Source organism: Ictidomys tridecemlineatus, chromosome 1 (assembly GCF_052094955.1).
Source record: "Ictidomys tridecemlineatus isolate mIctTri1 chromosome 1, mIctTri1.hap1, whole genome shotgun sequence".
NCBI lineage: Eukaryota > Metazoa > Chordata > Mammalia > Rodentia > Sciuridae > Ictidomys > Ictidomys tridecemlineatus.
In genome coordinates, this window is record NC_135477.1 from 29,487,294 (window position 1) to 29,500,116 (window position 12,823).

The 12,823-nt window shown below is 53.8% G+C and overlaps 2 protein-coding genes across 2 annotated transcripts in view; one reads left to right on the forward strand and one right to left on the reverse strand.

Moving 5' to 3' along the window:
• The window catches only part of Slit1 (slit guidance ligand 1), a 154,927-nt gene that overhangs the window by 104,365 nt on the left and 37,739 nt on the right, over window positions 1-12,823 (forward strand). The window contains exons 10-18 of the mRNA XM_005335276.3: window positions 78-149; window positions 450-521; window positions 2,626-2,697; window positions 3,351-3,494; window positions 9,898-10,061; window positions 10,637-10,660; window positions 10,786-10,930; window positions 11,479-11,553; window positions 11,728-11,871. Of these exons, the coding sequence (XP_005335333.3) occupies window positions 78-149; window positions 450-521; window positions 2,626-2,697; window positions 3,351-3,494; window positions 9,898-10,061; window positions 10,637-10,660; window positions 10,786-10,930; window positions 11,479-11,553; window positions 11,728-11,871 (912 nt within the window). The remainder of the gene's footprint in view (window positions 1-77; window positions 150-449; window positions 522-2,625; window positions 2,698-3,350; window positions 3,495-9,897; window positions 10,062-10,636; window positions 10,661-10,785; window positions 10,931-11,478; window positions 11,554-11,727; window positions 11,872-12,823) is intronic.
• The window catches only part of Lcor (ligand dependent nuclear receptor corepressor), a 181,479-nt gene continuing 175,953 nt past the window's right edge, over window positions 7,298-12,823 (reverse strand). Inside the window, exon 6 of the transcript XR_013431236.1 lies at window positions 7,298-7,901. The gene's annotated coding sequence lies outside the window, so the exon portion shown is untranslated. The remainder of the gene's footprint in view (window positions 7,902-12,823) is intronic.

Below are 12,823 nucleotides of genomic sequence, written 5' to 3' on the forward strand. Positions count from 1 at the left end.
GCTGGGTGAGCCCACAGATGGCAGCTGGGGCCCGGCGACCTGGACCTCCCCTTCCCTGTGCTCTGTGTTCTCTGCAGCCGTCTGGAGCTCAATGGCATCAAATCCATCCCCCCGGGAGCCTTCTCTCCCTACAGAAAGCTGCGCAGGATGTGAGTCCCCCCTCCAGGGCAGGGCACGAGTCTGTGGTCCCAGACACGGAGGTGGCGCGGCCCTGCTGCCTGGCAGGTTGTCTGAGGCCTGGGCACCGACAGGAGCAGTCAGGGATGAGACCTGGCCGGGACGTCGATGGCGTCGATGGCTTCCTGGGCGGCGGTGCCCCCCTCGGGCGCAACACTCAGACTGCGCAGAACAGGAGTGTCCCGGGTGTTCGGGGTGTTCGACGGGGTGGGGGAACTGCCCTCCCGGGGTGGCGCGCAGGGGTCAGCTGCCCTCTCCGCTCGCCTTTGCAGAGACCTGAGCAACAACCAGATCGCGGAGATGGCGCCCGACGCCTTCCAGGGCCTCCGCTCCTTGAACTCGCTGTGAGTAGCCCCAGAGGTGCCCTGGGTGGTCCAGCGTGTGGCCAGGGCCCTCCTGTGCGCGCTGCGAGGAGCAGGGCCACGTGTCCCTCCGCACAGCCCCGCCCACCCTGGCCCCAGCCGGGCTCCCTCTGGCTGCAAAGTGCCGGTTTGCAGAGCAGGAGGACCCTCCGCTGCGCAGGAGGAAGAGGCCACCCAGAGCCGAGGGCGTGGAAAGCCAGGGAGGCCGTTGCCCCTGAACCCCGGGTGCTCTGCCAGTCGGGGTGGAGGTCTCCCCAGATCTCTTTGTGGCAGTGAACTTGGTCCCTCCTCCCCTTAGAAGGCTGCTGAGCCTTCCCGTGTCCCTCACAGGAACAGTGGCCACCAGGTCCAGTGGGGACACCTGCCACACCTGGCCGTCTTTCATCCCAAAGGCCCTTGACCCCAAGATGTGGGTAATGCGGGCGGTGTTTCCCCTCCTCTAGGACATGTCAATCTACAAACGTCCTCCATCACTGGCTTCCCAGGGAGGCTTGTCCCCACCCCCAGGGTCACCAAGTCCCTGACTCTCTGAGGTCCAGGGCACTTTGTCCATAGGGAGATCACACTAGAGCCAGGGGAGCTCCCCATGGGGAGGAGCCGCTTGTCACTCTTAGGACTGGGTCTTTCCACCTGCCCTCTGATAGCACTGGGCACATGGTGGCATTGAGGTCTGGTGAGTATAGCAGAATGGAGGCCCCCTGCCCCTTGGAGAGTACAAAGAGGCTGCCAGCTCTTGGTCTGCTGTGCATGCCGCCCTCTTCCCTTGGAGCAGAGTCCAGGGTGTAGAGAGACCAATTGTGAATGATGCCTCTGAGGTTGTGCAGTGTGTAACCTACACAGCTGGGCATGACAACCTGATGATAGATCACTGTCATGGAGATTAGATCCTGGAGGTGGCCTGCCACCACGCGGAGCTTTTCCTCTGAGAAATGAATACAATTCTCTTACATCAGATCATACAGTCTGAAAGGATAAAAGGTGACAGTAACCCACTTCAGTGGGTCTTGGTTGCTCATGGGTACCTGGCCACAGCTGCTTCCCTGCCATATGGGAGCTTGCGTGTGAGATCAGATCCTGTACTCATCTGTGCCCACCTTGGCCAGGCCTGACCTTGTCACCTGCTTTCCCTCCACTCCACTCTTCACGCAGCAGCTCGAGGGATGTGTCTGAAATGAGAATCTGATCATGTCTCAGAGATTTTCCTGGTGCTGGCTGGGTGAAGTCCATGCTGCTGCCCATTTGTTCCCCCCACTCAAGCCACACCAGCCTTTTCAGCTCTATGTGATCCACCCTGGATCCCACCACAGGGCCTCTGCTCCTGCTGTGCCCTCCCCCAGGAAGAGTCTTGAAGCCACATTCGAAGAGAGAGCAAATAGTTTTTACTCTGAATGTGTAAAAACAGGATGGATTGTGGGGGTGACCAGGACATTGGGAATAAAACAACCCCAAAGTCCTTTGGTGTTTTTTCCCTTGTCTTTCTCACTGTCTGCCAGAACCGATCTTTGCCTACATTTTTTTTTAACGTTTGCTTTTGCCCGCCCTGATTATACATGGAATTCATTCATGCTCCGTTCAGAAAACTTTGCAAATACCAAACCATACACACACACACACACACACACACACACACACACACACTTGCAGTGCCCACCAGCTGGGTTTCGCACTGCAGGTGCTGTCTGCATTCTATTTTTTCTCTGTAGTTCTCTGAAAATATGCTAATTAGTCCTGCCTGTGGGGCTTCCTCTTGTCTGACAGTCTCCTTTTGAATCCTGGACCAGGTTAATTTCCCACGAGTTTCCCCGGAAGGGCCCCTTTTGAAGGCTTCTGTGGGGCCCTGTATACGGGGGCAGGGGGACAGGGCTGCCCCTGGGGATCACAGCCCCCTCCAGCCCAGAGGGTACCTTTGAGCAAACTGGAAACAGGTGACGCTTTTGGAAGACACTCTACCGCCATCTGCTGGCAAGTTCCCATAGCAAATGTGCACGCTCGGCTGAGGGCACTGTGCCTGGTGATGGTGGGCCCTGGGAGGCTGCAGAGCTGTGCCCTCTGCCTCTAACCCTCCCTCTCTGCTGCCTCTCTCCAGGGTCCTCTATGGAAACAAGATCACAGACCTGCCCCGCGGCGTGTTTGGAGGCCTGTACACCCTACAGCTCCTGTAAGGACTTGGGTGGGGCCCAGGGAGAGCCCACGAAGCTCCTGCCCCGCAGACTGCTCCTTTTAGTCTCTCTGGGGCACTTGAAACAGGAGCTTGGCTGACAGGTGACCCAGGAGGGCTGAAAGGCCACAGGGCTCGGCAGAGGCCAGACAGGGACGGGACTTAGAGGCCTGTCAGAACTGCTCACAGGACGTCAGAGCCAGAGGCCTACACTCCTGGGGCACGCAGTGGCTGGGGACAGGGCTGTCTCCTGCAGAGACACCCAGGCCAGCTCTGCCTCTGGAAACCACGTGTATTCAGAACCAGGATTCTCTCTCAGGACCAGCAGACCTGAATGCAGATGCCTTTGCCCAGCTCCTGGGGAACCCGCGGTTCTCTGGGATGAAGGAGGTGTCCCCCCAAAGGCCTTCGGGTTGGAGCCTTGTCCTATGGTCTCCTGGAATCTCTCGAGGCACCTCTAGCAGGTCCTCGAACCCCAGAAGAGCCAAGGATGTCAGGGTCCCGGGAGTAAGAATGCAGTCAGATTTGCCGGCTCCCGGGCAGCAGGGGGCAGCTCCCCCAGATCACGCATGCCCAGGGCCAAGGAAGGTGCCAGGACGGGGGAGGAGTCCATCTCTGTCTCTCACTCACCCAGGCTCTGACTCTGCCCTCAGGCTCCTGAACGCCAACAAGATCAACTGCATCCGGCCCGACGCCTTCCAGGACCTGCAGAACCTCTCGCTGCTCTCCCTGTACGACAACAAGATCCAGAGCCTGGCCAAGGGCACCTTCACCTCCCTGCGGGCCATCCAGACACTGTGAGCACCCTCCCGCCCTCCTCCTCGTCTCCCTCCCTGCAGGCCTCTCAGCAAGAAGGCCCCAGCCGGGGGACCTGTGGGGGTTACAGCTTCCAGGTACAGATAGCTTCCTCCCCACCTGGGGTGGCCTCCAACAGAGGAAGGACCCAGGATCCGGGTTAGACAACTGCGGGTCCTAATCCCAGCTATTCCTCAGTGTGGCCCTGGGCAAGTGAGTTAGCTTCTCTGTGCCTCAATTTTATTTCTTCATAAAGTGAGGACATCAACTTCATAGAGTTGCTGTGAGATTCAAGATGTTTGTAGGGAGCTCATGGTGAATGTTTGCTAAATGCCAGCTTCAGTTAAATAACGATCAGGATAGGAATGTAGCCCACGGATTCTAAGACCCGTTTCCACATTAATAGCTCTGGAGGTGGGTGCCTGTTACAGTGGATAGCATAGCATTTAATGGGCAGAATTTTGTTCTTTTTCGATAGTTCACAAAATAATAGTGCAGCTTACAATCGGAAATGTCAAACCAGATGAAAGATAGTAAAAACGGTGATGACAATGGATTAAAAATTAGAGAGCAACAAATCGAGCCACTTGTTGTGATTCTTCGTGGTGGAAAATGACGAGCATATTAAAAGTAGCAGAGTGTTTTAGTCGGCTATTCTTCTGTTGTGACTAAAAGATCCTACCAGCACTTTGGTAGAGAAAGAAGAGCTTATTTGAGGGCTCACGGTTTCAGAGCTCTTAGTCTATAGAAGGCCGGCTCCATTCCTTGAGGCTGAATATCATGGTGGAAGAGCGCGGCTGAGGGAAGCAGCTCACAGGACAACCAGGAAGCAGAGGGACACTCCACAGCCAGATACAAACATAGACCCCAAAGACATGTCCCAACGCCCACCTCCTCCAGCCACACCCCACCACTTAAGTGCCACTCAGTTAATCCCTGTCCCAGGACTAATTCACTGATTGGGTTAAGACCCTCACAGCCCAATCATTTCTCCTCTGAACCTTCTTGCATTGTCTCTCACGTGAGCTTTCGGGGAACACCTCCCATCCAAACCATAACCCAGAGTGAACCCTCAGTGTTCATCACCCAGCTGTAATTCCTGGCCAGTCTTGTTTTAGCGGTGCCTCCCCACTTCCATGACACCCAAACTATTTTGAAGCAAATCCTACGTAGAGTTACTCTATGCAGACTTCATCCCTATCACCAAAAGAGAGGGTTCTTCAAAAGTGTCCCCAGGGCTGGGGCTGTCACTTAGTGGCAGAGTCCTTCCCTGCATGCACCAGGCCCTGGTTCCCTCCCCAGCATCACACACACAAAATCAAAACAAAGCAAAGCAAAAGCCCAATATCAGTACCACATCGAAAAGCAATTTCTTAATTTCATCAAATATCTAATTAGTGTTTGGACTTCCTGGATCTCATTTATATTATACAACTTTTTAGTAGTTCAATGGAATCCAGATTTAAATAAGACCTGGCAACACAATCTGCTGTTACTGGGGGACATGTCCTTTAGGTCATTTTTTTTGTCAATAGGTGTCCTCTTCATATCTCACCTCCCCCCTCTCTCTTTGGGGGATTCCTAGGGATTGAACCTCAGGGTGTTTAACTACTGAGCTACATCCATCCCTTTTTATGTTTTATTTAGAGATAGAGTCTCCCTACGTTACTTACAGCTTCGCTAAGTTGACGAGGCTGGCTTTGAACTTGTCATCCTCCTGCCTCAGTCTCCTGAGCCACTGGGATTACAGGAGTGTGTCAACAGGCTGGGCTCATTCTCCTTTTTTCCTTGCAATTTATTTGTTGAAGACACTGTGTGCTGGGTTCTGTCGAGTTTCCCAGTCTGGACTTGGCTGACCGCATCCTTGTGGGACTGAGACAGAGTGGCCTATGTCCTGCCAGGTGGAAGACCTATGTTTAGTCAAGTTCAGGTTTAGACAATCGATGATGGGTTTTCTGGCAAGAGGATTTCCAAGGTGGGATTGTGCACTCTGATCAGGAGGCACGAGATGCCTGTTGCTGAATCCAGTCTTAAAAATTAGGATCAGGTCCTCGTTCCCCCTGTGTTGAAGATTAAAACCCAAGAAACATCAAGGCAAAAGCAAAAAAGTTTTATTTAAAGGATAGAAGAGAGAGAGAGAGAGAGAGAGAGAGAGAGAGAGAGAGAGAGAGAGAGAGAGATTCCTCCAGCAAGGAGGGAATCCAGAGCTGGTGCCTGAGGGAGTGGGGGTGTCCTGCCCCTGTTATAGATTTTAGGTTTCCTTTCTTCTCATGCCCCCCTCCCATCTAAGTCCTTTTGAACTGGCCCCCATCTTCCCGACTCTGACTGCCTCTCCTTTGTTCTTATCTCATGGCTCTTTTTGTAATAAAAACAGTCATTGATCTCAATGCCCAATAATTCACCAGGGACCCTGAGAATGGTGTAATTGGATCCTAACGTTCCTTCTCCCGTTTGGTGATGCTGTGTGGTTAGGCTTCAGGAAAGAGCCCTACACTTTTAGCTGTAATACTTCTGCATGGGGCAGCTTCTCGTCTGCTGCATGGTTAACCCCATACTTAAGGGTTCTCCTTCCTGCTGCCCCTTTGGTCCTGAGTCTCTGGCTGGCTGGGTGTTCTGACCCTGAGCCACATTGTGTGAGCATGGATTCTTAATGTCACCTCGGCCTTCACTGTTGTCATCCCTGCTGGGTGGTGCACCTCTTAGGTGGGCGCCGGGAGAGGTTCCAGATTGATTGAGTAGAGGGCACAGAGCCTCTTCCTGGGGACTCTGGATATCAGTGGGACGTCAGCCACAGGGACAAACTCATGAGAGCCCTCACATTCACCTGTAGCCTGAGTCCTGCTAATTCATTCAGTTATAGCCAGAGAGAGGAATCTGGGGCCTCATGGGAAACCTTACCAGGTATGTGAAATTAAAGGTCACAGGGGGACACCAGCAAGGAGGGTTGTTTTGAGCAGATGGTGGAACGTCTGAGAGAAATGTGCTAAGGAGATTTAAAGACAAGGAATCACACACAGGAAAGCTGCGGAGATAGGGGATGGGACAGAGGGACTCAAACAGGCAACGACAGCTCTTTGCATATGTTATTTAGTTCCACACTTAAAGTACCCCTAGTGAGGTAGGGTCTATTGCCCTTGATGTCACTTGTAAGAAAACTGAGGCAGGGAGAGATTATGTCAGTCACCAAGGACCCAGAATAGCTCACAGAGATTTGGTCTCCAGCACCTCTTCATCATCACCCAGAAATCAGCCAGCTCCCTGGGTCACCCTTCCTCCACGGGACAGACCTCGTTGTTTAAGGCTGGGAAGCAAAACTGAATCTCACGAGGCCCTTTTATAAATTATCAACCAAAGTACAATTTGGAACAAGGATACAGAAATACTAATCCAAGGAACAGCCAGACATTCTCCTCGACTCTGGACTGCCCCCCAACTCCTTGACTTGAGTCTTGTTTTATCACACCTGAGCCCTTAAATTCATCAAATCTTGCTAGATTTGTCCATAGCTCCAAGGTTTGTGACCAAGTACTTTGTGTCATGATACTGATATTAATTTTGCTACAGTTTTACTTGTCCCAAGAGATTTGTCAGCTTTTTAAAATATCTGCCAGGTAGTCCCAGCGCACACCTGTTAGTCCCAGCTACGGGGGAGGCTGAGGCGGATGGGTCTCTGGAGCCCAGGAGTCCCAGGCCAGCCTGGGCAGTGCAGTGAGACCTGTTTCTCAAACTCAAAACAAGACAAAACCAAACAACCCAGCCTTATGTATGTGTAGCTTACACACAGAAAGCCCACCTATTCTAGATGCACAGTTCAGCGACCTTTATAGTCAACCCCCAGAGTTATTCAACTATCACCACCATCCAATTTTAGAACATTTCCACGGCTCCTCCCTCAGTCCCTTGTACGCATTTGCAATCGATCCCCACTTCCAGCCCGGGCCCCAGGAGACCCCTCTTCTCTGCTCTGCTCTGTAGATTGCACTTTCTGTCTGGTTCATCAAAAAGAATCATGCACCCACCGTCGTCTGTGACTGGCCTCTTTGCCTTGGTGTCGTGTTTCTGAGGTTCACCGGTGTGTAGCGTGTCTCGTTACTGTGTCCTTTATAATTGCCCCCAATTTTTCCATTATATCTGATAGTCCACATTTTGTTTATCCACTCCAGCTGATAAACACTTGGATCTTTTCTGCTTTGGGGCCAGGATGAATAATACTACTGTGAATATCGGCTTACAGATCTCTGGGTGGACAAGTGTTCTGGTTTCTTTGGGAGTTGCTGGCTCACAGGGTCAATTTATGTCTGATGTCAAGGAAAGCTCAGGCGTTCCCACAGTGACTGCAGAATTTACCGCCAGCGGTGTGTCCCAAGGGACCGGGGTCTCCACGATTTCACCAGCATTGTGTTGCTTGCCTTTAAAAAAACAAAACAAAAAAGTCTCTTTTATTATAACCATCCCAATCTGTAGTATCTCATTGTGGTTCTTAATTTGCATTTTTTTCAATGATTAATGATATATAGCATTTGCACCCAAAGATTTCTAGCTGTAGCTCCCTAAAGAGTATTCCAAGAAAGTCAGAGAACCTCTTCCCTTCCTTCCACCGTCAGAAATGTTCCCACAGTGCTGGCCACCTGGGTGGCAGATTTGGGGTTATCCTGTGCCAAGATTGTTCTTCTTCCTCCTGGGCCTTTGCTCTTCCCACCCTCTCTACTTGGTTGCTATTTAAATTTCTAATTTGTATCAAATGCTTAGGTTTGTATGGCAGCCACTTGTCCCTGTGGGTGCGTGTGTGTGTGTGGGGGGTGAGTTTTATAGCTTGCTTTTGACCCAAATGCTCTTAAAAGGATGCGTCCTGTTCCACACCCCTGGGCCATTTGAATGTATGTGGAAACAGCAGGATTGACTTGGTTTTCTGCCATTATTGTGACAAAGGAGAGCAGTTAGCTCAGCAGAGGCTGGAGCGCTCAGCACAAACAGATGTGGTCGGGCAGCTGGGGAGGATCCTAAGCTGTCCCCAAATGCTGGTACTAGCTGCACACTCTACCCCGGAAGTCGGCAAACTCATCTTCTCTGCAAATTAGCAATTTCAAATAAGGAATAAAAGTTGAGCTGGATGCAGAAAAGAGGGGAAGGCCCTGGCTCACCTGGTGGAACTGAGAGGAGCCAGATTTGGACAGGAAAATGAGAGAAGCCGGGGCTGGGGGAGGCCAACTTCCAAAGCAGGGGCCAGAAGGCAGAGCCTGGGAGGAGAGGGTCAGACAAGAAAGTGGCCAGCTTCTGAGCTGGGCTGGACACAGATGCTGGACCAGAGTTCTCCTCAATTTGGAGAGTTCTGCAGCACCTGGCTGGGGCTGGGCTGAGGCCAACACGTGAGATGACCTGAAGGGTACTCTGAGATGAAGGAGAAGTGGCCACAGCATGGCGAACGCCCCAGAGCTGGCCCCTGCCCTGTCACTCATTACCTCTCAGGTAGGTAGCCAGTCTCCACTGTCTCCACTGGGACAGCCATGAGCAGGGTGTGCCCATGTGGTGGTGGCCCAGATGCAGGTGGGCAGAGCTGCTGCTGCACTGGTTCACATGTGGCTGGCCTGAGCCTGCTGGGGGCAATCAGGACCCACAAATGGGAACACCACGTTCGTCACAGCCCATCATCTGTCAGCTGTTCCCCACATCACCATCTGCACCTGCTGGTAACACAGGCAGCCAGGCAAGGCGGCCCCAGAGATCCCCCAGAAAGCAGCTACTCGGTAATGTTTTCTGAGTTTTCCTTGTGTGGAGAAATGGCCTGTAAGCTTTCCAAGGAGAGGCCCTGTGACCTGGTTGGGGATAGTGACTCTGGGTGCAGCCCATCGGCTCCAGCAGGCCCAGCCTTGCCATCTCAGTCATGGCCCCCTCTTGGAGAATGGCTATGGAAGACGGACTGCTGCTGCCCAAGTGTGCAGGAGAAGGAATGGCCAGGGCCCGTGGCTACTGGGGAGGTCCGAAGGCCATGGCCTGAGGTGGCCTCGATGTTCCTGAGTTCCGTCACCTTTTCCAGGCCTTGTCTGTGAATGAACAAGGGTGTTCTGTCCAGATTCTGGGTCCCTCCTCCCTTCACTCATGCTTGTGAAGTGTCCCAGGCAGAGAGAGGGAAGGGTGGGCTGGAAGAGGAGGAACAGAGTGAGGCATGGAGGGACGCAGGAAGTTCAGCAAACCTTTCCTTCCTGTGATGCACTGAGAGGCCTTATCCATGGGTGGCAGGGTGCACCCTGGGGTCACCCCACCCTCACATACTCCAGGACCGGCCCTGGTCTTCTGGCCATGAGCAGCCACCTTGGCCCCAGCAGGCAGCCAGACCCCATGCAGGTAGAGGTGGGCACAGGTTTGCAGTCCTGGTCTCTGATGGCCAATCTGACCGGCTTTGGACAGGCATCTGGCCCAGAACCCCTTCATCTGTGACTGTAACCTCAAGTGGCTGGCGGACTTCCTGCGCACGAATCCCATCGAGACGAGCGGAGCCCGTTGCGCCAGCCCCCGGCGCCTCGCCAACAAGCGCATCGGGCAGATCAAGAGCAAGAAGTTCCGGTGCTCAGGTAACTGCCTGCTGCTCTGTCTTCAGACTGCTCAGGGACCCCGTGATGATTCCTGAGTGGCTCCAAAGAGGGTGTCCTTGGGCACTTTGGAGTCAGGCTAGAGGGCGCAGGCCCCACCCTCTGTCCTGGGTTCAATGTTGGTTCATCCCCTCTTCATTGTACTGAGCCCTAGGAGAAGTGGGGCTGGCAGAAGGCCCAGAGGGAGGCCCAGTCCCTCTACTCCCAGGCCAGCTCTTCTGCACACTGCACTCGATCCTTGAAAGACAGTCAGGAGGCCCGTGAGGTTTTGCAGTGAGCTAAGAGCCTCCTCAGACCTTGGGGCAGCTACGGCAAGGTCGGTGCAGTCCCCACTGTTCATTGCAAGTGAGAGGTCTCATTGGATGTGCTCCTCAGCACTGACCTGGGCGAGGAACACGGGGCTCTGGAGTAAGGCTTCTGCATCAGGAGCTGGGCAGGCGGACTCAGGCCCCCATACCAGCCACCAGCTGCATTCCTGGGGTGCCTTCAGCCAGGTGGGACATGGGGCCAGGCCTGGCTGCTCCTCCATCATGACATTTCTCTGCTTCTCTCCCCAGCCAAAGAACAGTACTTCATTCCAGGTAGGAGTGGGGGCCAGCCTGGAGGGGCAGTGGCTGTGAGTGGGCCAAATGGGGGACTTGGAAGGCCCTGGGTTGGCCATGCTGCTTGGAGCCTGCCCTCTGCCCAGCTCTCCTTCTCGCCACAGGCACGGAGGATTACCAGCTGAACAGCGAGTGCAGCAGTGATGTCGCCTGTCCCCACAAGTGCCGCTGCGAGGCCAGCGTGGTGGAGTGCTCCAGCTTGAAGCTCTCCAAGATCCCAGAGCGCATCCCCCAGTCCACGGCTGAGCTGTGAGGGCCCTGACCCTGCACCCCTCCCCCACTGAGCTCCCGTTCACCCCCAGGCCCACTCCAGGCTTTCCCCTGTCCAGCTGTGTTGGGGGGACTCCAGGAGACATGAACCCCAGCCTTCACCCCCATTGCCCACTGCTTCTGCCTCACGACCCCCTCGAAGCAGTCTCTGACACCAGGGAGGGTGGCTTTCTTCAGTGATGCTTTTGTCTACCTTCAGGGACATGATTCCGTGAGCTCAAGTCGGGGCTTAACATCCTTTATTATTTTTCTCTATCAAAAAACATGAATTTGTGTAGATAAGTATAACGTGCTTGGATGCCTGCGTGTCTCTGTCCTTTGTGTATACAAATTTTCATGACATTTTTTTAATGTTAAAAATCTGCCCGTTCACCTCTCCCCCAGTACCAGGCCCAGGCTTCCTTTGAGATGAGAACCATTGGCCTTGGCAGATACATTCATCAGGGAGTCCCCTCGGTCTGGGTCCCAGGGCAGAAGGTGCCTTAATACCCACCATTTATTTATTGGCATGTACCTGCCTCTTGCAGACGATTGAACAACAATGAAATTTCCATCCTGGAGGCCACTGGGATGTTTAAAAAACTTACTCATCTGAAGAAAATGTGAGTCACTTGTTGGTGGGAAGGTGCCCATCAGGATACTGGCCTGGGATGGGGAGGGAAAAGGCTGGGGTGGGGGGAGCTTCTCAGGGGGTCATGGGGTGTTGAGTGTAGGAAGGGAGGTGCTCTTGGGTGCTGGTAATTTGAAATTCTCCCCCCACCCTGCTCTTCTCCCAGAAACCTGAGCAACAACAAGGTGTCCGAAATCGAAGATGGGGCCTTCGAGGGCGCAGCCTCCGTGAGCGAGCTGCACCTGACCGCCAACCAGCTGGAGTCCATCCGCAGCGGCATGTTCCGGGGTCTGGATGGCTTGCGGACGCTGTGAGTGTGCGCAGCAGGGGCACAAAGCCCAGCCACGGGGTGGGCATGCACTAAAGGGAAAGCTCGAGAGAGGAGGCAGACGGCCTTCCCCAGGCCCCGCTGCAGGACAGCTGAGGACCTTGCATGGTGGGGCAGGCATTCCCACATGGATGACTCGGTGGACAGGCCCATTCTCTTGTTCCTTGGGGCAAGTGCGATGCCTGGTGAAGGGATGGAAAGATGGGACCCTCCTGAGGTCCCCCTGCTTTGCTCTGGGGTCAGGCTACAGGAATACAGCACAACTACAGGCAAGAGGGACTGGACAGCTGTGAGGGGACCTTGCTAGGTGACTTGGTGTAGCTAGAAGGGCAGGGTGGTGCACCGTCCCTGGGATTCTCAGAGCCAGCCAGAGCCCAGGAGCTCAGTGGGCTCCAGGGTCATGAGCACTCTGTGACGCTGCAGGGAGCCCCTTTCCAGCCAGTGACCGTGCTCTTCAGGTGACCCTGTGGATGTTCAGTGTCCAGCAGACAGGTTGCCTCCCGGCCTTTCCACATTGATGGGACTGTTCTGGGTCTCCACTGTCCAATCTCCACATGGCTGTGGAGCCCTTATTTAATTTCAATTCATTTAAACTGAAATGCCCACACATGCCTCGTGACCACAGTATTGGAAAAGGCGGCTCTGGCAAGCCACCCACTCGGGCTGAAATCCCAGCTCTGCAGCAGGGTGTGGATTTGTCTTCTGAGCGTGTATCATTGCATTGGTGGAAGGTAAATGAACGTGCGGCAGGACTCCCTGTGGATCCTCATTTGTTTGTTTTACAAAAAGGGGATTTGATTAGGCTCTGTGTTTTGCAGCTTGATTCTTTCATTTGAGCGTATAGCCTGGCCATCTTTCCGGGCTGTTCCTGTCTAGCTGCCTCCTCCTTTCTTATATTTACCTACTGTTTTTTGAAAGAGGGTGCCCACGGCCA